The sequence below is a fragment of the Phyllopteryx taeniolatus genome, chromosome 7 (assembly GCF_024500385.1).
Source record: "Phyllopteryx taeniolatus isolate TA_2022b chromosome 7, UOR_Ptae_1.2, whole genome shotgun sequence".
In the NCBI taxonomy this organism is placed as follows: Eukaryota; Metazoa; Chordata; class Actinopteri; order Syngnathiformes; family Syngnathidae; genus Phyllopteryx; species Phyllopteryx taeniolatus.
The window spans coordinates 7406050-7433039 of NC_084508.1; the positions used below are offsets into that span (position 1 = coordinate 7406050).

Below are 26990 nucleotides of genomic sequence, written 5' to 3' on the forward strand. Positions count from 1 at the left end.
ATGGTATCCCCGGTCTGAAAGCCCGATTCCAAACCGTGACTAAAAACCCAGACATTGCCACGAGACCACGACCCAGACTCCAAATGTTAAGCCCTCACTCTGAATTGAAAGCCTGAGCCGCTTTTGGGATATTTGATCGCTTATTTTGGGTTGCCGGGAGCGCCGGGAGCGTCGGGAGCGTGTGCTCTCCGCTATTAAGAAGATGGAGAAAAAGACAAGGAGGTTGATTGGGGCGTCCGAGCGAGCACGCCGGCGGCGCATCGCGCTTACCGGAGCATCCAGAATTAGGAGCTGCGGCCGGCAAGTAAAAGCAGAGACACGCGAAAGTTAGCACGAGCCCGCCCTTCCGTAGCCCCTCGCACGCCATACTCACGATGGTGCCGCGGAGGGGCAGCCGTCCGTGCACTTTGAACTGATTGGTTGCCGTGACGCCTTTGCCGGTGTAGAGGAGCATGTCCGAGAACTGACAGATGACAGAAACCGCGCTTATTGAGACTTGCTTGAGTTGAGTTATTGAGGTTTCCCCTCACCAGGAAGAACATTCTTTGCTGCAGCCCCTTCTTGGTCAGCTTGTACAGGCAGCCCTCCCGTATGAACTCCTTCGAGAGAAAGGAAGGGGAGACCGTCACCGCACTCTCGAGCTGCCGCCGGGACACGACGCGCTCGCGCTCGCGTTACACGGACTCGGAAGCCCTGAAATGTAAAACCCGACTCACCCTGCCCGGCGCCGTCAAGTCGTCGATCCCGATGAGGTCTCGCTGCAGCTCGGTGAGCTTCTGGAAGTTTTCCAGGCGGATGAGGCTGCTCCGGAGCTGCGCCGCCATCTCCGCCACCTCCTTTAGAGCCTCTGCACATGCGCGGGCACACGAGATTCGAAACACACGGCATACTAATTTCGTCGCAGCGACGGGCCGTGTTTTCGCCGGGGACGTCACACTTCAAACCATCAAGACGATCCAAAAACGCAATCGAACAGCGTTACAGGCCGGCGCCGTGAGAAGCGAGCGACCTGACCCGTCGACGGGCCCGTTTGTTTGCTTTTATTTGGGAGGGCGAACTTGAGATACGAGCGCCGCACGGCGGCTTGTGACTCAAATCGCTTCACAGGCACTTTAGCAGATACGATTAGTAGATATCTTCTTTCAAAGAAAAACAAAAGCCGATTCTTTCCACTCTCAGCTGAAGGCTGCTGGCAAACACAAAGGAGAAAAATAAGCAGAGGGAGCATTTCAGACTCCCCTGCTCCAGCAGAAAGGGCTTCCAGATCCATCCTTCTGCGCGCAGGACAGCTCACTCACAAAAAAGACCACAACGTTGATGGTTAAAAACGGCAGCGTTGTTAACCCTCGAAGCATCGGCTATCTGAACTCAAGCGTCGCAGCGACACACAGAATGGCCCACGCGATAACAATACTCACAGTCGTATATTCTTTATTCTCTGCGAAGAACGACTCCTATCACTGCCGTACCGGGACGCCGAGTGAGGAGTTTGATTCGATTTCATTCTTTTAAATTAGGTCATGACGGAATGTTTTTAGAAAGTATAACATTATATCGCGCTATTTTCCCACACAAAGAAAACCCCCCAAAAACATGAGAAACATTTTTCGCTGTTGTTATTTTGGGAGCCTGGAACGAATTACTGGGGAAGGATGATGTTTTGACTTACGAGGTGGTCACGGCCCAAATTCAACTTGTACCTTAAGGCGCCACTGTATTAGACGTGAAATGATAACGAAGTGTTTGCTAGCCCTGAGCAGCCGCGACTGCGTGCGTGCGAGGCGAGGCGAGGCGAGGTGACCTTTACAGTGGCTGTGGTGGCGGTGGGCAGGCCCATAGTGCTTGCACAGGCGCTGCAGGATGAGCTTGTAGTGCACGAGGCGCTGGATGGGCTTGAGCAGGAAGGTGTTGAGCGGCAGGTAGCACACCTTCTGCAGCTCGAACTCCTTGTAGACCGTCTCCAGCTTCTTCAGGCGCCTGCTGGCCTTCTCCAGCTCCGTCAGCACCTCGTCGTGCTTCCGCAGGTAGCCGACGAAGCCCTGTCGGGGCAGACGGAGGAAAGCGGCCGAAGGGAGAGGGGCCTTCGCAAACTTTTGCACGTCAAGTTGTTCGTACAATGTGTGCTTTTCGGTATTGGTATTGATTTCCTCAATTTGTCCGTTATTGAATACAAGATATCTCTATTTATCCATTTTTGGGCGGAGGGGCCTCCGTGGTCTTTCTTGCCTAAAACCGGTTGTCAGGCGGTTGAATGTGGGAGCAGTAAAAAGAGGGAATCTCACCTTGAGAGCAGACATATTCTTCAGCATCACGTCACCGATCCGCTGGTAGTCGCCTTTGACGTGAGCGTTAGAGCGGCCCTCCCTGCGAAGAAAAACGACGCTTTTGTCTTGATTTCACAAAGACAGTTAGTTGAGGAGCTTCGTTGAGATCAAAGTAGACCTTTGCCACGAATCTTGAGGCAATTCCAGTACATTGGAAGCCTTTTTTTAGGAGGAGGCGTCCATTATTTGTTTGTGGCCGGGCTCGGTTGACTGCGTGCTGAAATACTGATCGCGTCTCAATTTAAATCTGGGACTTTTTTTTAGATGATGGGAATTTGGATCATTACCCACAGAAAACTAACGTATCATGGTACAGCGGTTGGGAATCCCTGAATTACTTTTCCTCAACGCTTTTGATTCTTTTAAAAAGGCCCAAACCACCCACATAAATACTGCTTGTGTATAAGAGGACACGTGGTCCTCCGCATCGTCATCCTTTGAATAATACGCTACCGACGTGAGCTTAGCCAGCCACAATTACGATGTTAGCGACGCGCTCCACTGAGAAGGAATTGTTCCCCCCCCCCCCCCCAAAAAAAACTAGCCCAGATACTCCAAATAAAGAGATGCAGCTGCCCAAATACAAACATTATGCTACCAACATGAGGCTACTATTCCTGGCGCAAGTGAGCTTAGCTTAGCTTGTTATGTGATTTTTGTTTTGCAAATGTTGCTTCCGCAAAACAAAAAATGCAGAATCCCCTTAAAATGCTCAGCACAACTCAACGATACGACGAGTATTTTACTCCTTGTCATATGTGCTTTAATTAACTTGAGGTTTTTTTTTCCATGTTTTAGGCTAGAAAATGCTTATTTTACCACGACGATTTAAAAAACAAATCCCGTGATATGGCGAATTATCAGAAATCTAAATATGATTACCAAAAAAATCAGTGATGCGCTGAATCCGCCAATAGGTGAACTGCGATACAGCGAGGGATTACCGTATGTCTGTATTATATTACCCCCAGGTGGCCAAGGTACGCACACCAGGAGGAGCAGCGCAATGTCCATTGAACGAGAGCAACAATAGTTATGAGTTGTTGCGAGCTTAGCGTCCCCCCCCCACCCACCAGAGCGCCAGCCGCTGGTCCAGCTCCTTGAGGAAGCCGCGGTGGAACTCGTATATAGGGTCGATGTTGGAGAAGAGCAGCGTCATCAGGCCGTCGGGCATGGCGTTCTCCTTGACCACCGCACTGCGGAACCACTGGGGGAGGCGGAGGGAGGGACAATGTCAATAGGGTTTCCCACCCTTTATGGAGCCAAGGCACATCATTGACAGCGCAAAACTTTGACGATCATTTTAGACCGAAACTCGTGAGATCAAAATCGCTGATGGCGAAAAGGCCTTTTGTGTTTTTCTATTAGCGAAGGGAGAAAAACAATTTTGTGAAAAATCTTGTAGCCTTTCTTTGTATCTCTTGAAATGACATTTACATTTGTTATTGTATCCACTCACCACTGTGATCACTTCCAAGTCCTTCAAGTAGGTTCTCTCTGTGGTCAAAATCTCTTTGGCAATGAAGTAAGCCTTGTCGGCGGGATACCTCTGAGGAGCAAACAGGACAATGTTTCAGATGTCGCAGGAGGACTTCCAAAGCGCCTTTTCTGCGTGAATTAGTTCCAAGTTCAGTTGAGCGTTCCAAGTTTGTTTTTTCTCAATGTGTGGTTGAAAAGCCATTCCCCATGAAATACGGCCATTTCATTTTCCTCGAGTAGCTAGCTGCAGCTTTCAGCCTACGATCTCAAACACGTGAGGAAAACGTTTTTTTAAAACAAAAACAGGACTACTGTTGTCCTTAATCTGCAAACGAAAACACGCAAAACAGTAGGACATGAACAATAGCGAAAGGACATTGCTAACTTTACATTCTTCGCAGTTAAAACCCTTTATGAGCCATTCTTATATTCCAAAACAAAGTGACATATCGTACAGTTCTAAGCATTCTGATAACAATGATGTACTGCACTACAAAAGAACCCGCTCGCTGCACGCGGTGTCCCTGAACGCAACTCGCGTTCTCACGCGGTTGCGACACGCCTGCCACCAACGGCGGTCACGGCAGCGCCGAATCGCTTGCCAAATACGGCGTTTATCCGCCGACATAAAGAAAGGCTCGTGAACGGTGTATTCAGATGGGACTATTTTGCCCTGGGAGTCCCGAACGAAACCTGGCACTCTTGAATGAAAAACAACCTCCGTTCGAATACCGGCTGCTCTTTAACGCCATTCACAGATGAGGATTTTTCAAACAGGTCAGTTGGAGATGAGATGAAGTAGTTTTTTATACTGTCGTTCTTAAATTGAATGTTCTTAAATTTTTAAATAAAATGATGACACAATTACTCAGAGAGATACATCAATAGAAACAACATTTTATAAATCCGTTTTGAAAAAAAACTGCTAAATTCCTGCGACACGTTACAGGACTCCTGATGATGTCAATCGGGAGCGGCCAAAACTTGTGCTCAGGGACAAAAAACCAAAGTTGATTTTGGTAATAGAGCAATTATTGGTTTCAATAGTTTTATAATGAAAAAATAAGTCTTCTGTGGTGCCTTGAGATAAGAGTTGAATTTGGTCAGTGACCATGCACACAACCACCAGGGGCCAGTGGAACAGTCATATGAACAGTTTCACAACCACTGGAAGTGACCCAGTAAGCTGCAGTGGTATTAGTCTATTTTAGAATATATGGCTGTGAGTACTGTTATATTGTCTGTCTACATGTGGTGCAGGACCGTCTGTGTTGAGATATCCATTGCTGAAAAAGTCCTAACCCCACAAGTTTCCACGCGATTCGTTAGCCCATCTGTGGCGTTTTGCACTGTGTTAGCATTCAACTACTGTTTTGTTTTCACTGCATGTGCGAAGGAAAAAGTCCAATCCATCAGTTTACTTAACTGTTTTGATTTTATTCACAAGAAATGAATTGTATATGCAAAGCTTATTCTTATACTAATATTTGTATTATTTGCAATTAATCATTGTACTATTTATTTCATGAATACAACTAAATTCATCAAATGTCACAGGACTCTTGGTAATGTAAAGGCTCAGTGCTACTTCACTATATCGCTTTACGGTAGGCGTGGGGAAAATACTCCTTTGAAGCACTTTTTCTTTGCATTGGAACATTTGGAATCAATTCCTCGTTTTCTTCAAAACACAACATCCCATAGTGACAACATGCATTTTTATTTTGTGTGTTTTGTAAATTTATTGAAGATAATTTAAAAAGCAATCACATGCACATAAGTATTCACAGCCTTTCCTCAATACTTTTTTTTGGGGAATGTGATGCTACGAGCGTGGCACGCCTATCTTTGGGCAGTTTTTGCCCATTCGTCTCCAGCTCCGTCAGGATGGAAGGTTGAAGGTTGAAGGTTGAGCTGGCGCTGCGGTCTGAGGTCACAAATGCTCTGGCACAGCTTTTCTTCACGTTGGGTTTGTGCTCGCACATGTACCGACCGGCACCCGTGGGGACCTTATACAGACAGGTGTGCGCCTATCAACTGAATTGACCGCAGGTGGACTCCAATTAAGCTGTAGAAACATTAAGGATGATCAGCGGCAACGGCATATACCCGAACTTAATTTCAAGTTTCTTGACAAAGGCTGTGTGCAATTATGTAGATGGGATTTTTTTTTCTCTCACATTTTTTGCTCCCAAATCAATGCAATAAATCGGCCCAACGATGGCTCGCATCTAAAAAAAAAAAAAAAGTTTGGTTGCTTGTATCTCAAAACCCCACTGTATAAGTAAGTAAATAAATGAGCCCATTTTAGTAATATTTCTATTTTATTCTCGACAATGAATAAAGTAACTCATTTATCTCGATAAACGAATAGAAAAAATGAAAATGAAAACGTTTTAATGAACAAAACTGAGGGGGAAAAAAACAATGCAACAAATTTGATGATGTAAATGCTCAGTGAGCTGGATTAAAGAACAGAGTGTGGCCCACACTTTATCCACTCCTGCTTGACACTGTAAAGATTGGTGGGCGGGGGGGACTGTGAGGCAAGGTGGTGGGGGGCGTGTACCTTCCTCCTGCCCTCCTCCTCCTCCTCCTCCTCCTCCTCCGGTCTGGCATCGCCGCCCACCTCGCTCAGGACGGGGCTTTGCAGAGGCGCGGCGGCGGCGGCGGCCCGGGCCGGCAGACCGAGCGTGGACATCTGGAAGGAGGCCGACAGGCAGGGGGGGCCGGCGGCGTCCAAGGGGGACAGCTGGGGTCTGTCCAATGCCACGTCTGCACACAAAGAACAGCGATAAGGACACTGGTGTCAAATCCACAAGCCACTATTCACTTCCTTTTTTCCATCATTTGAAAAAACAGATGTGAGAAGCGGAAGATTAGGATGCTCGACGACCGGAAGCCGGCTGCGGGTAAAGCTCGATGGCTCTCCGAAGAATCTGCCTGCTGAATCGCGCTCTCTCCGATGCTGGATTCCAGCGCAGACTTTCCCTGGCTTTGTGCCAACGCCTGCTTTAGGAGTTTGGCCGCTTTCATCGGCGGCGGTAGTAGCAGGCCTTCTGCTTCGTGGTTTGTCAAAGAACAGATCCTGTTTTGACAATCCTGCCGTGGACAGCTTAGATTGTGCCATGCAGCTTTTTCTGACCGTGTGCATGATTTCTATTGTGCAACGCGGTAGAGGTCATCCTGAATAATCGCATTCCGCTAATTGTACGATATGTCGCGCGTGCCCGTGTGGGAATAATCGTATCGTGGATGATCTGGAGTCATTGTGTTTCTTTGTACCGCGCGAGAGGTGCTACGGCGCTGCCGCTTGTCTTCTTGTGCATTTGCATTTGAACTGCAGATTATTTCTCGTCGTTCTGTTTGTTTCTGTTTCAGTTAGCACGAGGAAGCAATTCCATTCATCGCAAGACGAGACCCTTTCCCGTACCCACATGCCTGCGCGTGACATGGCCTTCGTTTATTTTGACTCTGTAGATTATTTCGAGTTGTTTGGCTCGTCGCTGTTGTGCAAGGTGGCGGTTATCAGGGCACTGACATGAGCCAAACACACTGGACTCGGAGTTAAGAGCGCCTGTGCACGCGTGGCACAGAAAGGGTGAGTATACATTAGTTTCTGCGCTGCGAACCGTCCTGCAACAGTTCCTGGTTAGGTTCCTGCGGTCAGTGGAAAAGCGCCTCAGGTTTCCCACATTCCCTCCCCGCCCCGCCCTGCCCACGCTATTGTTTGTACAAGCCTCAGTGAGGAGAATGAAAGACTTGGACTCAGAATTGAAATCAAACAGCAACATCGAAACACTCGTGCATCCTTCTTAGGTCAGCGCACAGCTGGTCTTCCACTCGTCTAATACGACATACCAAAAAAACAAAAACAGAAAAAGGGGGTGGGCAGCGGAGGAAGGAGAAAGGGAAGAGTAGGGAAAAAAAAAAAAAAAAAAAAAAAGTCTCTCCGTGACCCGGAAACAATTGCTCGCAACTAATCAGGAATGCGCTCTCTGTGGAGGGCGTGGAGTTGTTTATAGTTTATCTTCAGTGGGCCTGCAGCACATGGGAGGGAGGGGCGGCTTTTCTTTGGAACGACTTGGGCTACGAGCCTGTCCAAATAGCGCGCACTTACAAAACTATGATCGAGTCCAGCCTGTTGCTGTTGTTCACTGCAAGGCCAATAGCTGTGCCTCTTTTGGGGCCGTTTACCCCCCAAATGGATTTTCAAAAGGTGGAAAGATCCATCTGTGGTGTAAAAAGTAGCTTTCTATCACCACAAAGAATGTTTAAGTGCAACATGTGTGGTACTTGACTTTATTCTTCTTGAGAGGAGAAACATACAAAACATTTAAAGTACACTTGGACTTAAAATATACATGTGCTGGAGAATAGTCGGCGGTTACGGCGATGAATGGCCATCTAAGTAAGCCCCGTTGTGGAGAAGGTAAGCGTGGCTATGGAACGTGAGCGGGAATGAAGGAGCGAGCTTTTCAACAAATGAGTGCAATTTGATTCAATACAAAAGTGAATTATAACCAGTACAATTCAGTTACGAAAAGTCAAATCTTAATTTGAAGTGTTTTATCCTATTTTAGTCGGCAGAAAATACCCAAAATCTGGTAATCAATCCTTTTGAAATATGTATCTTTCAGGCAACCATAGAAGATACATTTTTTTAAATAAAACTTTGTAATACAATTTAAGGAGGAGAAAAAGTTCATGAACAAATCATCATGTTAAAATACATTTAAAAATGACTTTTAGGTCACAGAGTATATCCCAAAATAATTTGGCTGATCAGGAATCGACTCATCCTTTTATTTTGTTTCATTTCGGTAGCAGAAAATATTGGTTAATTAACTAATCACTTTTAAAAGAAATTTTAGGTTGCTGGAAAAGACACAAATCCGAAAATCGATTAATCATATACATTTAAAACTAATTTTAGGTAGCAGGGAAAAAAAATGAAACCCAATAATATTTATTCATTGTTTTAAATACATTTTGTGATTCCATACTTTCTTGAAGCGCTTCAAAGTACTTAAAAATTCCCCTTATGTATTTAATTCTTTTTCAATTTAATTGTACAGGTTATCATTTTTGAGGTGTCTTTAAACATCAGAAGAAGTTGACGATGTCCTGTACTTTACCAGCGCTTAGCTTTCAATACCCAGCGCAACTAAAGGATACGAGCGAAACAAAACTTGAAAGCAACACAAACAGGCGTACAACCTCCTTCAAAGTCACATACGATTAGCCAGTTCAAATAAGTAGAAATAATTATGTCACAGTGGCGTTATAACTGTAAACACCAAAAAAAACGTACACCTGAGATCAAGAAGTGCTTTAAAGGCACAGAAACAAGTGCTGTAGACACACACACACACACACACACACACACACACACACACACACACAAAGTACTAAATTGACCTTCAGGTAAAAGAAAATCTGCTCAAAAGAGGACGTTAACATTTTGTCCAAAAGTGGTCGCTTAACCGCAAAGGAGCGAGCACTGGCTGATGTTACTAATGTGACAGAGGCTCTTCAAGCGCATGTTTGCAGATTACGCGTCCTGATGATTAAGAAGTGAGCCGTGCCGTGCCGTGGACAGTGGCGCCTTGAGATACGAGGGAGTTTTTCGAGAAACGAGCCATCGTCCGGGCGATTGCTTTGCTTTGACTTGCGAGTGCACACTTCAGATGCGAGCGCTGTACGGTGGCGGCAAACTCGACTAAACTCACGTCAAAATAACGCAGCGGTTTGGCAGGTAGTGGTCTTCAAAAAAGGGGCTTCAAGCTGTTTAATGTCACTCCTAGACTCCTAGTTTAGCGACAAACTAAACATAAAACGGACAATTTGTGTCGCTCAACCAAACAGAAATGTCCCAGCTAGCTCGATGCTAACACAATGTAAAACGCTTTTGACGTGACGCATATTTGAATACAAACGGTGGAGCAGCGTAGGCAATATCAATACTCACAGGCATCTTTTCTTTATCCTCTGTGGGGGAGAAAAAAAAATGAATCGTGTTCCAGCGTACGGAGTCACCGAGCGTAGTGGTAACGAACTCTCTTCTATTATACTGCCGCCCCAGTGGCCAAGATGGCACACCAGAAGGAGCAGCACAATGAACAGAAACGAAGCATTAAGCAATGATGCACAAACTCTTTAATTCTTTACGTTAGTTTAGAATTATGTTATTATGGTATGTTTGTATAAATTACAAGATTATAGAGTGCTTTTATCCTTATTAAATAACAAATTCTGTAAATGTTTGTTTGTTTTTGGGGGGGAGGCGGGAACAGATCAATGGCATTTCCATTCATTTCAATGTGGGAAGGTGATTTGACATATGAGCTTTTTCAGTTACAAACGTGGCCACAGAACAAATTAAACTCCCATCTCAAGGCACACCTGTATTGGTTTCTTTTTCAACAAAATTCAAGGGTTTTCATATATATAGAAAAACAAAACTAATAATAATAATAACAACATTTTAAAAAATGAAGCACGAGAAAGAAATCTCAAGAAATCCTTGGCGAAAAGACGAAGTCTGGCCTGGCCTGGTCTGGCCTGGGTCTGGCCTGGGTCTGAAGCACCCATTTGAGAGTCCTTTGGCCCTTTCAAGAGGTCACAGCTCTACGAATGCCACAATTCGGAAATGGCGGCCCCCAAAGTCATTTCACTTCGCAAGATGAAATTTGGTAGGCATGCCCATCATGAGTACGCCCTCAAAAGAGTCTCAGGAAGCCATGCTTGGAAAGACACAGGAAGTCTGCCATTTTGGTTGGAAGCGGCCACTGTCGGGTTATTGTTACCCTTAACCAGGGTACTTCAAAGATGACATTTTGGCCAAATGCTAGCTACCGAATTTGAACCACCTCAACTAGCCAGAAATGGACGCTAAACATTTGAGTTTTCATTCTGGCGTGGAAGCTGCGCATGACAGCTCACCATAATTCAAACACAAAACTAATTAGTCGTGAAACATGGCTATGGTAAAAGGTCGTGGGGTCATATGTCGATTTTTGTTTTCCTGAGGGGGGAAAAGAAGCTGGCCACTACATGCAAATACCCTCAAAAGACCCCGAAGTCCACATCTTGCGACGCACTAGTGGTACATGACGACGACGAGCCACAAGGCCACACCTCCAACTCTACAAGGAGTCTTCTATGCGGACACATTCGCCGGGGACAAAGTGGCTCATGGGCAGCCGACATTCTTCGATGCGCCAAAATGAGAACTCCGACGACGGCCGCTTCAGCCGGCAGGCGTCGGCCGAGGATCGCTGCGATTCCTTCCAACTCGACAGTTGAGCAGAAGGAAGCGCCACCAAAAGACGACACTGTACAGTCCATATCCCCTATGGGCTGGATTTACAAACCGCAGGAAGTAGGGTAGTAACAATATCCATACGTGTTTTTTAAACCAATATGTTTTTTCCAATAGATGTTTCCTGGATGTGTGGAAATATGGACAGAATAAAAATAATAATAAAAAAAAAAAAAAAACCTTCAATTTCGACTACTTTGCAATTCTACAATTCCTGGGCTGCGCTACGGCTATTTCATTGCTGTTAGGCAGAAACCTCGGATGCCCAAATATGCCTGCTCAATTTCATTATTTGGTTTTCAGAAATCGATACTATTGGTCTGTCTCCGCGTCGTCCGTTATCTTTTTCAATTGTTGAAAATACCTTCAGAACAAGTTTACTAACGCTCTTGAATGTTTGAAGTGTCTGCCAAGTGTCCTAAAACTCGCTCTGCAGGCGTGCGTGCCACAAGGTTGAAGCCACAAAATGAGCACCTGTCCAGATGGGCTCAGTAAGCCCCAGGGCCGGCAGGAACTCTACCTGAGGATCAAGAACTTTAGAAGAACTTTGGTCTGATTTGAGTTATAGGGCCGAAAGAAGAAGTCTTTTCCACAAGTCCAGGAACCCTTGCTGCACTGAACGTATTTGACCGGAACCTTTTAGGTTCAAGGCAACTACCGTACAAGTGCCTAGAACTTTCGGTGGAAATGCCGCTACTGAGGTCCAAAACAGGGTTTACTTTGTAAACGACCATCCAAAGTGACACGGTTTTGGTTAGGCTCTCCACTAAAAGGCCCTAACTTTGTGTAGGTCCGGGTGGGTCGCAGAGTGCCTGCAGCAAACTTGACCCCGGATCCAGGAACCTTAGAAGGGCGATTAGAAGGAGAACTATTGTCCGAATTTAGTTCCAGAAACTATCGTACAAGTGCCAGGGACTTTAGGTAGCGCTACTGCTTTTGCATTCTCAGGATCCAAAACAGCATTTGTGTGTCAACTAACGGCCAACGCAACCCCATTTTGGGCGTCTAAGTTGTCTGAATTGACTTCCGGGGCCAAAAGAAGATCATTCGAGGTGGGGTAGGTCCAGGAACCAAAATCAGAATCTGAAGCGCTGGACCGGACCGTGCCACAAACTACCTTATATAAGTGCGCCAAGAACTACAAGTGGCTTTTCAGACACATTTGCATTCTCCAAAAGTGTGTTCGTGTGTCAAAGCCACATGGTTTTGTGAGGATTTCAACTAAATTTGTGCAGGTCCAGGGGGATCTGCAAGGGCCAGGGATTGCAGGTTATGGCACTGAAGGAGGAAGCCCTCAATCCCAGCGTTCCCGGTGAGCGGGTTGCTGTAAAACAACTTTTGCTCCGGCGGAAGGACGCCGTCTAACCCCCAGTCCGAGTCAGAGTCGGAGCTGCCGTTCCCGGAGCCTTCAGTGGCGGTGGGCGGGTAGCTGAGCTGCTCCAGCTGCTCTACCAGGTCACTGAACTGTACGGCCGAGCTGCTCTCAGAGCGCACGGAGCACGCCGGGAAGTTGACCATGGAGCTGGCCTCCGACTGGACGTCGGAGCCCGGCAAACGCAGCGAGGAGGCCGAGTCGGGGGCAGCCGACATTGACTCGCCTGCCGAACTGAGCCCCAGGTTGTCCAGGGAGCTGCACTCGGAGCGATTGTTGAGCAAGGAGCTGGTCTCGGAACGGCCCGCCACGCTGTCGGGGAAAGGGTTGACGCTGCCATTCAGGTCTTCGATTCCCACGCTAAAGAGCCCGTCCTTAGCAGACTCGTGTTCGTAATCAAACTGGTCTACAATGTCGTCGGGCCCGTAAGGGTAGGCCTCCACCCCACCCGCGTAGAAGGACATTTGCGTGGGATCATCGTCTATAAACTCCTCGGTGATGCGCAGCGGCGAGAATATTTGTTTGGTACGCAAAAGCTCTGCCTCAAAAGCCTCGGGTGTGAGAACCCCCTGAATGCCCGCCCTTCTACTAACACGCTGACTATCCTCGCTTTTGGGGACCTGCAACTGCGGGGTGCCACCTTCTACACACACAAACGCGGGGCTGAAGTAAGCGGTCGCGGGAGCACCTGGGAAAGCGTAGGGAGACGGGGGATCGGTGCCGTTCACGGCTTCTTCCTTCGGGGGGATGTGAGGCCGCCGCTGCTGCCGCTGCTGCTGGGGGGGGGGGCGCCGGCGAGGGCGACACGGCGGGTGAAGGCGGCTGCTGCTGCTGCTGCTGCTGATGGTGGTGGTGAGCTTGGTGGTCTTTTGGTGGGCTCACGCCGGAGATGTGCAGCGAATGGAAGGACACGGAGGACGACGGAGGGGCGCATGGCGTCCGGAGACGCTCGTTGAACGACAAGCTCTGCAACCACAACACAAGACCAGCGTGACTAATATAGATACACCGATGGAAAACTCTGCCTTTACCTTTAAGGTCATGAAATACCTCTCCGTTTTGAGAGGTATTCAATTTAACACCGGAGCCACTTTTCAACTAACCTTTAGTTTTTGTTACTTCAGATACCTTCAGCACTGCAGACATACTGGAGCGCTTGAAAGTACGACCCTGCTTGGCAAGGTCGACTTTCAGCTGCGAGAGAAATGACTCCAGAAATCCATTTAGACAAGACACACAATTCCTTGACTTAGGAATTGAATTTGTGCTGTGACCAAGCTTGTAACACAATTGACCTTTTAATATCAAATCCATGTTCCCCATTGAAATGGACTGACATTTAATGAGTCTGCTCCAGCCCCCCCCCCCCCCCCCCAAAAAAAACACATCCATTCTCCGTATCGCTAATCCTCACAAGGGTTGCGGGTGTGCTGGAGCCTATCTCAGCTGACTGAACTGGTCGCCGGCCAATCGCAGGGCACATATAAACAGACAAACATTCACAACCACACCTACGGACAATTTGAGCGTCTTCAATAAATGTGCCATGAATGTCCAGAGAACTAATAAAACATAATACAAATACAAATAAGCTGGTTTATAGTACGTATCGAGAACTAAAGCTTCCTGGAACTTTGGGTGAAAATGTTGAAAAGTGTCCGCCACTCCAATGTTGAACAAAGGGGACTTCATCAGATCATCATCTTACGCATTTCGTGACAGTCGGTGTACATAATGTGCTAGCTACATATTGCAGATACAAATCTCGTCGTGACTGACCTGTTTCGGCACGTCCGGCGAGAGGGAGTGAGACGACGACTGGATTTTACTGTTCCTCCTGACAAATATCAAGTCAATGGCAGATCATTTGATAAGTCAACCAAGAAATGTTAAATAAACACTCACCTCTGGTATGGCGTTCTCTTGGCTCCATTTTCCCTCACGTACTCGACAAGCTGCTTCTGTGTCCGCCCACTGAAAGGAACAAACTGCAATCAATAACATGAAAATATTGGTCGAAATTGACCATTCAAATGACTATACGGACGACTACATTGTTTCGATAAAGACCCTCACGCTGTTAGCATAATGTCTGCGTTTTAGTTCACGAGAGAACGACAGCGTGGCACGACCGGACGGATGACCGTATAGCTTTCGGCCATACCCTGCACTTATCTGGGTTAATTTAGGGACTTCAAACAAATATACATTTCCCTCCAACCTCTCTGGAGCACGCAGCTAGTCTCGTTAGTTTTGCCGGCTGAGCTAAAGCTCGGCTATGCAGCCTCGGTAGCGGGGACTCGCATGACCGTTCTTTATCCAGAACCTGTATTTATCTGGTTTTGTTTTGTGTTTTGGAAACTGATTAAAAAAAAAAAAAAACTTTCCCTCCAACCTCTCGAGCAGGTAGCTAGCCTCATTAGCTTAGCTGGCTAATCTAAGCTTAAGTATGTGGCCAATCACGTGGCTTTGTCAAGAGTGTGCTTCTATCTCCCGCCAACATCTGTGGAGCATGTTGCTAACTTTGTTAGCTCCACAGATTGTAGTCAGGGCTGTCGATAGCATAGTGTCGGGGTTAATGAGCGAATGACAGCATAGCATTGTTGCGGACGACATTGGGCTTTAAAGAACTTACTTACATTTATTTGGTTTAGTTTGAGGTTTTGATAACTATTAAAAGTATTAAAACCAATTCCCTCCAACCTCCCTGGAGCATGTAGCTAGCCTAGTTAGTAGCGGAGTCGTAGGCGGTGCAGACAGCAGTGAGACCACACACACTGGTAGTATAACGTTAGCGATTTTGTTCACAAGAAACGGGACGGATCGCGGACGACCACATCCTTTTAACTAGGGCCTACATTTATCTGGTTTAGTTTCGGCAGGTGTCAGCGAAAAGTAGCACTTAAATGCTAATCCAAGCATACCTGTATCGGAAAGAAGAGCCTCTGGTGAAAAGTATGGTCTTAGGTTTTGGTTGGGGTTGGTCAAAGAGACGGAAAAAGGAGTGATACTCCACGCAGATCTTCCAGAAGACCTTGCACTGGTCCCTGCTGCTCATCATGAACTCAAGAGTGTCCTGATGGGGGCCCTGGAACCACACGAGAGAACACATCCATCACATCTGACCCGAGATCGGTCATCTATGAGTTTCCATACGCACGTGGACTTCCGGGTGGAGCTTGATCAGGAAGCGCTTCCTCTTGAAGCTCAGCTTGCGAATCTTGGACCAGTTGAAGGTGTTTATTTTGGTTAGGCCCTGAAAAACAAACCTGGGCGTATTGAGGCAGACGTTCCGCTGTAAGTGAACAACATGTGAGAGAGAAAGTGAGCGGAAGATCACCTGAAAGACCTGAAGACCCATGTGAGCGACGGCCAGGTTGATCTTGGTGCCCTCCCGGTCGGCCGCCGGGTGGAAGCGCACGCCGTACATCTCCAGCTTGCGGGCAATCTCTAAGATTTGGAAGTCTGATTCGGCGGGGGTCTGGCCACTGAAGGGGTCAACAAACAAAGACTTTTATACACGGCTGCGTTTCTCAAATTGGACCATAATAGCAAATGGAGTGCCGCAAGGCTCGGACCTTGAGCCCATGTTGTCGCTTGACGCCATGCTCCCACTTTAAAGCAAATGGCCAACTTCCTGTTCAATTTCAGCCATGGGTGCTTGATACTTTTGTGCATTATGTTATGAAAGACATGTCCACTCCATTTTGCGGTGATCAGCAAAAGCGGTGTGGGGGCGAGCGCTTTTTTTTTTTTGAATCTACTTTTTCACAGGGCATACTGACATTTATCCAAATACGACGCCATGCTCCGCCCATATGAGACCGTGACATTACTTCAGTTCACTTAGTGCTGCCGTTTCCAATTGAGGCTCATTTAGACAAATTCCATTGTAGGAGTCGATCAAAGTATGAGGCAAGCCGGGGACGGGATTTCACCCAAAATTCCTGCTTCAAACCATAACAGCTAACCTTCGGTTTCATTTCGGGCATGGGTCCCTGAGACTTTTTTAGTGCAGCCTGTCATAAAAAAAATGACCACCCGGTTTTGTCTTCATCAGTGAAACTGGTGTCGAGGGGGATCATTATTTTATCATTTTCAAAAATCGGAATCCACCCTTAAATGGCTGTTTCAAACTAAGATGCGCAACTTCCCGTTCAATTTCAGGCACCGTCCGTCCTTGAGACGTTTTTGTAGCTCCGGTTACGATCGAAACGGCCACCTATTGTTGTGTCAATTGATGAAATGGGTGTCGGGGGCGACATTTTTCCAACTATCGAGCCTTGGAATTCGCCACAAAATGGCTGCTTCAAACCAAAATGGCCGATTTCCCGTTGAAATTAAAATATAGGTCCTTGAGATTTTTTCATGCATTATTATACACTTGTCGATCAAATTTCCTTCAACTAAAAACATCTGAACTTCCAGGATTTGAGTGACATTACAAAAAATAAGGCAAAAAAAGATTACAAGAAAATGAGGTCCATATTAGGAGGACATTGCGTCCAGACCTCACCACATTCTAATTTGGTGGCTCAGTTAAGCGGGGAAATCTCCTTAAGGCCCGACTGGCCCTTAAGGCTAACAGAACGACGACAGAGGAGGAAGAGGAAAAGGATTAGGCCGCTTGGGATTAGCTAACTAGCGCACAGTGTTGAAAAGACACCGTTGGAGGAGGATGGCAAAATCTACTCTTCAAAGATACCAAATATGGTCACGCAAAGTAAAAACCTCAAATATACCAATTCAAAAAAGCACAAAAATGTCTGTTCGGAAATATAAACTATAGGAATACATGAAATAAAAACTATATAAACAGTCTTTACTAACCTTATGCAGTGTTTAAAGATGCTACATCGGGTCATAAATAACGAAGGCAAACAAAATATAAATAATAATAATAATATCATTAAAAATAGAAATAACATAACAAATACCAAATGCCAAATATGCTCACTGAAAGCAAAAACAAAAAAATAAAACCATATAAGTCATGTGATCAAATAAAAACAAAATAAAAAGGATGCGCAACATAGTTACTATTGAAATACAAATACCAACACAAAAATAGAAATCGTATTTTTGTTTTGATTTCTTCCTTCATCATACACAAAGATTAAATATGAAAATATATTTTCTTCTAAAAATATATACTTTTTTTTTTTTTACATACATACAAAAATAAGTGTATTTCAAACGTCTATAAAATGAAATACAAATAGAAATCGCAATAGAAATGAGCATTTAATGTAGGACATAATACAAATACATTTATATTTGAAAAGCAAGAATCAAAACTAAACAACAACATCAAGGCAAGGAACGACACGAACGTGAAAATTCAGGCTTTCACAGCAAAGTAATACCAAGCTTCAAGCAACAAGTGCAAAAAACTCAACATCGCCACATGCGCTTACAAGGTTCACCAGCAGGAGGCGAAACACTTACAGGTGTCTGCGGTGGAAGTCTACGATGGCCTCCAGCACCTTCTCTTGGTAGGGCAGCAGCTTGTTGTTCATCAGGAAGTCTCGGTCGGCGGCCGCGTCGTAGTCGCCGATCTCGGCTGGGGACCAAATGACGGACGCCATTATTCCATTTTGATCGTGTTCGGGCAGTGATTTACCTTTTTGTTAATTTCAAGACGTGAGATGCAGGGGAGTGCCGATCAATCGTTTTGCGCTTTCAAATCAGATCAGTCATACTTGACAAGAATTCGTCAGCGGCAGTAAATGGCTGGATTCCAGTACTGACGAATAGAAACATTCACGGTACTAAGGAATTAGTGATCCCATTCCAAAAATTCCCAAATTAATCTTGAATCTTGAATCTTGACCCATTCAAATCCAATTTGAAATTGTTCATGTAGCTCATGCAGGACATACCTGTATACAAAATGCTTTATCACATTGCCAAACTTCCCACATTTTTAGCCAAAAAAACCCATCCTAATTTAAAGATTGTTTACGTTTACCGACTCCCTCCACATAAGCTTCTTGCCCTGCCATTCAAAGCATGACAACTTTCTTAATTCTTCTCTTGTCCAATTCAATGTCACGGCATTGCAGTTCGTCTTGAGCTCATCGATATCCCTTCTTTAACCCTAACCAAAAGAGTTGAAAGCGTACATTGGACGAGGTGCGAGGCGAGGAGGGCTCCGGTGTTTTCTGTGCAGATCAACTGTCCCTCGATCAGATCCCTTTTCATCTGCAGAGAGAACAAGTACCTACCCCCCCAAAAAACCCATGTATTTTGAAACCACGATAAAACACAGGCTCAGATTGTGTGTGCAATGCCAAGTCAAGTCAAAATTGGACTTGGTCACTGTTGTGATGTAGGACCTGGTGAACTCCTCCTGCAGCTGACCAGGGTCTGGCGGGAAGAATTTCACAGCCAGTCTAAACAGAGAATTTGCCGGTCCTGAAAAACAACCAAAACATTTAGACGACACTGTATCGCTGCTGTTATTCAACTGATATTCTTGTTATTCAAACTTACTTCTGACTTGTTTCACGATCAGTTTGGTGGGCTCCAGCCAAAGCTGAATTGACACAAACAGAAAGTTGACTTTTAGATGATCACCAGGCGATGCCTGGGTTATACCATTATTCAGACACATCCCACATCCCAAGACTTTTGGCTTGCCATTTGAAACTAGGTGCTTTTTGCAGCATAAATGCGTCCCATTTCTTCTTCTCGTCATCGCCAAACTGCCGACTTCTAAGCCTTGGAGATGCCGTTTGCCTTTGACGGTTTGTTCACAGTGTGTGTGTGTGTGTTGACAGGTCTACACACCCAGTTCATCTGCATGTTCTGAAACTCCAGCCCAAAGTAATCGTTCTCGATGAGGTTCCCTCGCAGAAACACCTCAGAGAGAAGGTCCTGCCCAAAAGCTCTTGGCTGAAAGAAGAAGAAGAAAAAATTGTATTCATAATTTCTTCTTAATCATTTCATCCCCTTGTCAACAACAGCACAATAAAAGAAACCTTCGAGATGTCTGATAAATAGATGAAGAGGAGTTTGAGTAAGGAGCACACATCCAGAGTTTCTAATTGGCGTACATCAGACCTAAACCCATTTGAACATGTCGGGTGACTGGGGGGTGTGTGTGTGTGTGTGTGTGTGTGTGTGGTGGCGCAAAATATGCCTCATAATCTGGAACACTCCTGTAATGAAGACTCAGAGAGAACACGCACTTGTGAGCATGTCAGCGGGTGTATCATTTGGTGCCAAGCCTCGGCGGAGGTCTGAACGCTTGCTTCAAGTTGAAAGTGGCTCTGAATCTTTGCCAAGCCTAGCTTCCAAGTCATGAGCACAGAAAGTGCGTGGTAGCAGGATTGTGTGAAATATCGGCCACTTGGCATAATCCCAAATCTGAACGGCTCACTCACAGACGTGTTTTTTGCTCATTTGTAATTTCACACTTGACGGGCGGGCGGGCATTCCAGAGACCCAACTGTTAGTAAAGCAGCTATTAAACAGTCAATTTTCCATAATATATCCTGAGAAGAAAATAAATTCCCTCTGCATTTTGACACATGTTCCATGTGTCTGTTCCCATCACTTTATTTCCCCCGACTTAGACAAGCAAGTAAGTAAATAAGGACAAAGGACCACACGTTCCCATCAACGCGAGCAGGAAACGTGCCCAAGTGTGGCTCCTGGCTTGCTTTTCCTGGGTTTATTTTCACTAATTACTACGTACTCGGCACACACGTCACTTGAGGTTTGGAGATGTAGCAGGCGAAATTATAGCCTTAGACATCTGGTTGTAATGCAAGATAGTATTTTGTTTAAGGAGGGGTTTTTTTTTTTTTTTTTTTTTTTTTAAAAGAACTGGGCCACAATGGTAAAAGTAGCGCACGTAAACCATTTAACCAAAAAAATGATTACATCTGACAACAGTTAAAGTGTTTCAAAAATTCACTGTTCCATTTTAGTCAGTCCCGAAACGGAGAATAAAATGGGCTATTCAATATTTTCCACGGATCGTCTTTGACTACTCAACTCACAATCCAGACGTGCTGTGAACCGGAGGAACATTCGGAGGTGTTCCGTCTCACGTTACAGCCTTGTGCAAGGTTCACGGAGAGACGATGTCATGTAACCCACCAATGTCTGAGCTGTTCTCTTATCAACACAAAGATGCATTCTGTGTGTCAAGTACAGACACAAAGAATTTCCAGGCGCTGCTGATGTGCAAGCGTATTCCGCCTTGCCGGGATAGGGGGATGACGTTTGACGCTGAAATGAAGTTAGCCCCTTTCACATTGTCCGCCAAAGCGGTTTATTCCCCGTGTGAAAGGTACAGTTCACTTTTTGCAGAGTGTTTCACTTGAACAGATCTAATTTTGCACCGTATCAGCTGGGCAAGCAAGGATAGACACAGCCGCCGGTGCACTTTCCAGGGCAAGAACCACCACGCGAGCAAATGTCTTCTTTATATAAAAAAAAAAAAAAAAAAAAAAAAAAAGAGAAAATGATGAAAGAACGAGTACGACGCCGGACGCCAGTGAGTCTAAATCACGACACGCTTCCTCTAGTCATATGCGAAGGAACCACTCAATTCAATGTTCACACGGTACATCATGGTACAGCGGCTTCAACTTTTTTGTGTTTTTTTCTTTTTGGGCACAGTCCAGGACAGTGATGCCTTCAGATAAGACTTTCATTTGTTGCATGACCACGCTTGTAACTCAAAACACTCGTATCTACATGCCATTAATCTGTTCTGGCAAAAAACTAACATGTTTGTAATGTGCCTTTTTGAATATAAGATTGTAAATTCTAAAAACGGTAGCGGCACGGTGGACGACGGTTTAGCACACCTGCCTCACAGTTCTGAGGACCCGGGTTCAAATCTGTCCTCGCCTGCGTGGAGTCGGCATGTTCTCCGGGTATATTCCAAAAACATGCACGGTCGGTTAATTGAAGACTCTAAATTGCCCGCAGGTGCGAACGCGAGTGTGACTTAGTTGTGCGTTTCCATGTGCTCTTCGATTGGCTGGTGACCAGTTCAGGGTGTACCCGAGCCAACTGGGATAGGCTCCAGGACACCCGAAACCCTAACCGGGATAAGCGGTACAGAGATTATACATTTTAAGTGTGTTTTAAGTGCAAATCAATCTTTTTTCTAACCTATTTTGTATAAACCTTGAACAGACTTCGACGCTCACGTGGGCAACGAAAGTGAGACCCGGAAGGGCGTGATGGGTAGCTGGTGTTCCGGGCACGTCCCACCGGGAGGAGACCCCGGGGACGGCGCAGGATACGCCGGAGAGACTATGTCTGTCGGCTTGCCTGGGAACGCCTCGGAAGAGCTTGAGGAAGTGGCTGGGGAGAGGGAAGTCCGGGCTTCCCCCCCCCGAGGCCGCCGACCTCGGAAGAGCGCAAGACGACGGACGGAAAATAGATATGGTCGTTACTTTGCAGAGTTTTGGCTATTGGAACGTAACCCTTGCGATAAACGAAGGACTATTGTATTGGCATGGGAACGGGGTGTTCACCCGCACATTTCCGGGCCTCCAAGGTGGTATCAAATTCGACTCCATTCAATTTTCTTCAAAATAACCGCAGCTGAAAGAAAATGCTGTACATTCATTTAACAAAAAGAAAACATAAAACACAGGACTTTAAAACAAAGTCCAAAAGAATCAAAAGAAATATGACACGAAACTAAACTATAAAAATGGGTTTTAGGATGGGTACTATAAATGGAGATGAAAGTAATTTGAGTAATTCAGCAGATGTGGTGAAAGTATGGATTACCGTGTTAAAGCCAGCTGGCCGAAGTGAAACAAGATGGACTCAACAACTACCCGTCAAAGCAGAACAGAGGCGATGCGGAAGGCATTGACGCACCAAAACTCACTCCTTCTGCCCTGACATGGTGTCGCTGCATGAAACCGGTTGAGGCAATAGCCCTCTCTTACTGGGTTCTGTGTAAAATGTACAAAGCACATCATCACTCCAAGTTGAAATGCAAATGAGTGTGTGGTCCACCGCCTCAAAAGCACATCTGCCATTTGTAATTTGACGCAATGACGTGCGGGCGAGCGGCACGGCTCAGAGGTCGAGCGCTAAAGCGCGTTGCCGGGTCACGCGATCGAGTTCAGAGAAAGCGGCGGCCGCGGATTAGGACAAAACAGATGTTCGGACGCGAGGCGCCACATCTAGAAGTCTTCGATCCGGGACGGACAGCCCGCTGGGCGAGATGCTAGTCTACTCTGTGCACCCGTGCGACGTGGACTAGGTCCAACCTTAGAGGTCCACCATCTTCTCCATCCTTCGCACAATTTAATGAGAGTCAAAGCAATGATGCCTCATATATAGAAAATATTCATTCAAACGCCAAGCCGGGAGATGCGAAACACAACACAAACGAACCAACGAGAATCATATTAGGAAACAAAATATACAAATGGAAAAAGTTAGCAAATAAAGACAACTATAGAATTGTAGAAAAAAAAAAGATACAGAAAAAAATATAGTTAGGGAACATACAAAAATGTGAGAAAACAACTGGAATAAAAATGGAATAAGGTAAAATGGGTAAATGGAAAAAAAGTATTTGTTCCATGACCCCGCTCGTAACTCAAACAAAGCGTATTTCAAATCATTCCCGATTCAAAGAAATGAAAATCCGTACGAACGAGGCTTCATATCTTGAAAAACTCCTATCTCAAAGCACCACTGTATCAGAAATTACGTTCCATCTGAAAAGATAAAGTGTTAGAAAAGAAAACATTGGACCAAAATAGTTTCATAAAAATATATACAAATACCAGACAAAAATAGTCGGGAAAAAAAAGGCAGCCTGAAAAAAACTTGCACAAAACTTCAATGTGTGTGCAAAAAAATCTGGTACTAAACAAATCATAATCCTGTCTACTATCGACATTCAAACCAGCAGTTACATCGATTATAAAGTTAAACCGGTTGCATCATCCCCAACATAGCCGGAATGCGCGCTCTCCCAAACCAAAGTTGGCTTCCGGCCCCCGCCGGCCAGCTCAAACCTTGCACTCCCCCCTCCTCTTCCTTGTTGTCAACCTTGCTATTTATGTGCTCGTTTGCCGAAAAGCAGAGCCCGTCCGCATCGGATGAATGCAGCGCCGTCTGTACGCGGCGAGCGACGACCCGGCGCAGGGGCGAGACTACGCGTCGCATCAAAGGAGCCTGTGTTTCGGTGACCACGAGGCCCGGCTTTCTCCCGCGCCGGCGGCGGGAGGGGCCTCGGGGCAAGAACCCCCCCCCCCCCCGCGAGCAAATGTCTTCTCAAAAAAAGAACAAAAGTAAACGATAAAAGAACGAGTACGACGCCGGATGGCAGTGAGTCTTAATCACCACACGCGTCCTCTAGTCATATGCGAAGGAACCACTCAATTCAACATCATTCCTTTCTTTGGGCACAGTCCTTCAGATTCAGATGAGACTTTCATTTGTTCCATGACCACACTTGCAACTCAAAACACTCCATCTCAAATCACATGAGTGGAAAATGCCATTAATCGCTTTCTAACAGGTTTGGAATGTGCTTTTTTAATAAGGAAAATAGCACTATCATATTGTAAATTAGAAAAACTAGCGGAACGGTGGACGACTGGTTAGCACATCTGCCTCACAGTTCTGAGGACCCGGGTTCTACAAAATATGAATGGTAGGTTAACTGAGGACTCTAAATTGTCCGCAGGTGTGAATGCTTGTTTCTTTATATGTGACCTGCGATTGGCCGGTGACCAGTGCAGGGTGTACCCCGCCTGGCGCCCAGGCTCCAGCACGCCCGCGACCCTAATGAGGATAAGCGGCATGGAAAATGAACGATTGAATAAAAATAGCAACGACTGGCACGAGACCGAGTCATCGGCCTTTTCTAATTGCCCAAAAAAATAAAACTAATCGCTAAGTATCAGAAACTTTTTGTCTGCCAAATATCAGAATCAGCCTCTGCCTCAAAAAATGTCTATCGGTTCGGGCTTAGTAATAATTAGAATGTTGAGAACGTTGAGACGTCCCCAGCCGGCTTGGCATTTTCCTGGTGAGAGTGTAAGCCATATTTTGGCGTTGCGGGTCCCGGAGTCTCCGCGACTAGTCAGTCTCGGCGGTCTACGTGACGTTAGTTGTTTGAAATACACAACTTGTCATTCTCTTAGTTTGATGCTTAGTTTGACAGTAAACTTCAACTGGGAGTGGCATTAAACAGCCGAACGACAGCTCGTAGCTCCAAAAACTTAAATCGGTTCACTCATATCTCAAGGCCCCGCTGTATTAGAAATGAAGTTAGCTTGTACGTTTCGCTGCATTCATCCGTAAGAATTATTTTTGTTTTTGTTAAAATCATTTGTTCATTCCAACAAGGGCCTCCCCCAATCTACCGTTGGGCAATATAGGACAATATTTAAAGACATTCCGTAATATCGATTGTCTTTTGAAGTCATTCTAATCAATTTCAAGCAGCATTCATTCGATTCCATTTTTCCCAGTCTGAGGTGTAATACTTCCCACTTCCCAGTTTTTTGGAAAGTTCAACGACGACGGCGCAATTGCTCGACTGTCGGCCTTCGCACGCCGGGCAAGGCCGCGCTGCGCATCGGTTCACACGGACTGCAAGTCCGAGTGCGATGAAATGTGCGAGGGCCGGCGGTCGCTTGGAAGGCCGCAACCATTTCAAACATTCACCACTGCAATTTGGTGTCTATTCTTGTACACAGTGTACAGGAAAAGGGCACAATCCTGGACTGGAATTTTAAATAAATCAGTAGAAAAGACTGCAGCGGAACAAATTCTGCCCGAAGTCAAGCATACATAGAAACAACGTTATAACAGCTCCACAGTGCTGTTATACAAAAGAGACAAGACCGGCCCACAACGCCCCACACCGAATGAAGAGAAGCACTCAGAAAGCAGCTTTTTTTTGTTTTTTTCCTTGGCAGACTACAGCCTACTCGACAGGATCACACACACATTCTACTTTCCCGGCGGCCCTTTGCCTGCTCGCTGTGTGTACGGGGTGAGCGGGAGGCCGTGACCAGAGTGTGACATGAAAGACCCGAGACTCAAAGGCCGCACCGCTTTGAGTTGAAAGCAATTGTCGCTGTCCCACAATATCTGCCTCAAACGGCGATGTCACCGTTTATCGAGTCCTGTCTGAAAGGCACGACCGAATAAATGCGTGCTTTATCGTTACGGCAATTTGTCGCAAAGGTGGTGTGAAAAGACTAAGCCAGAATATTATAGCCAATTTGTTCACACACTGGCCATTACAGCTGTAACAATCCAGCATTGAAACAGAGAATTGCTCCTCCAACTCCGTCTTAGGTGACGAGTTTTTGTGAGCAGAACTGCAGCTGGTGCTAGTTCTCCTGAATTATGCTAAGCGTACCAGTGGAGAGAAAGAAACATAGCCAGTAACACCCAAACTCATTGGCGTGAAAGCAGACAACGGACATGGAAAAGTCACACTTGGGTGAGTTTGGCCTGTTTTACTGCCACTTCTCTGTTCCCACTTGCCATCCCAAACAGACTTTTCCCCGGCTCGCTGTCCTGTGCTTTGCTTAAAATACTGAGGCCGGGGTTCTGGTAAACCTGACAATTTGCCGTTTTCCCCACTTAATATTGGAGGTGGAACGCCATCAGTGTGTCGGGCCTGGTATACACATGAGGGTTTTTTTTTTTTTTTTTTAAATCTTAAAAGATTTTTTTTTTTTTTTTTTTTTTTTTTTTTTATCTGTGACAGATTTTTTTTTTTTAAATAATTCATTCAACAGTTTTGGTGGTATTGTGTGTGGTGTGCTCCGATAATTTCAACACATAACACAGTTCCGTTTCTGTAGCACCGCCGATCTCAAAACAAGTCCTCCAAGGCAGAACTCTCGCGCGATAACACATGATCTCACAAAAACAAAGACTTCCTTCCGGGTATGCGCTAAAGTGACTTGTTCCTGAGTCAGGGCGCTTCTTGATCGGCTACATTATGTTCTACGTCACAACTCACATCGTCACGGCTCTGGCAGATGTCAGTATTCCCCACGCAAGATTTCTGGTCAGAACTATCGAACGCGTTCAACATTTAAGAATGTTGGCCCCGACCTGTTTCGGACCCTCTTAACAAACCTCGACCCCTAAGGACAATCTTATAAAATAGTCTGGCATTTGACGTCCTTGGTCGGGCTAGGGCAAAAATCGGGAGGAAAAAAAAGCCCAAGCGTGTTTACCGGGCCTAATAGGACAGCAAATTGCCAAGTTTAACACCAAAGTCTCTGCCTACACCCCCTTTCGTGTCGAAGGTAATTGGCACCGACATGGCCGCACAGCTAATTGTCAGAATGCCTTGAGCCACAACGGCTGTGGAAAACATTCGGCTGTATGAAATGAACGCCGGCTCTACCGTTACACCCCTGATGCGCGGTTTGTCGGGAGGGCAGTGTAAAAGGACACCTCGAACATGTAATCTTGTGTATTTGTTGAACAATGTTATCGCCTTATTCGCAGCGAT

General features: G+C 45.8%; 1 protein-coding gene across 1 annotated transcript in view; it reads right to left on the minus strand.

Moving 5' to 3' along the window:
• Window positions 1-26990, minus strand: part of farp2 (FERM, RhoGEF and pleckstrin domain protein 2) — a 38029-nt gene that overhangs the window by 5786 nt on the left and 5253 nt on the right. The window contains exons 3-23 of the mRNA XM_061780346.1: window positions 19292-19396; window positions 18995-19037; window positions 18838-18916; window positions 18625-18722; window positions 17948-18062; window positions 15840-15987; window positions 15660-15755; window positions 15424-15587; window positions 14405-14473; window positions 14279-14336; window positions 13307-13465; window positions 13188-13236; window positions 6373-6578; window positions 3784-3873; window positions 3398-3531; window positions 2283-2364; window positions 1802-2039; window positions 717-847; window positions 531-599; window positions 374-463; window positions 271-291 (exon numbers count right to left, since the gene is read on the minus strand). Of these exons, the coding sequence (XP_061636330.1) occupies window positions 271-291; window positions 374-463; window positions 531-599; window positions 717-847; window positions 1802-2039; window positions 2283-2364; window positions 3398-3531; window positions 3784-3873; window positions 6373-6578; window positions 13188-13236; window positions 13307-13465; window positions 14279-14336; window positions 14405-14473; window positions 15424-15587; window positions 15660-15755; window positions 15840-15987; window positions 17948-18062; window positions 18625-18722; window positions 18838-18916; window positions 18995-19037; window positions 19292-19396 (2244 nt within the window). The remainder of the gene's footprint in view (window positions 1-270; window positions 292-373; window positions 464-530; window positions 600-716; window positions 848-1801; window positions 2040-2282; window positions 2365-3397; window positions 3532-3783; window positions 3874-6372; window positions 6579-13187; window positions 13237-13306; window positions 13466-14278; window positions 14337-14404; window positions 14474-15423; window positions 15588-15659; window positions 15756-15839; window positions 15988-17947; window positions 18063-18624; window positions 18723-18837; window positions 18917-18994; window positions 19038-19291; window positions 19397-26990) is intronic.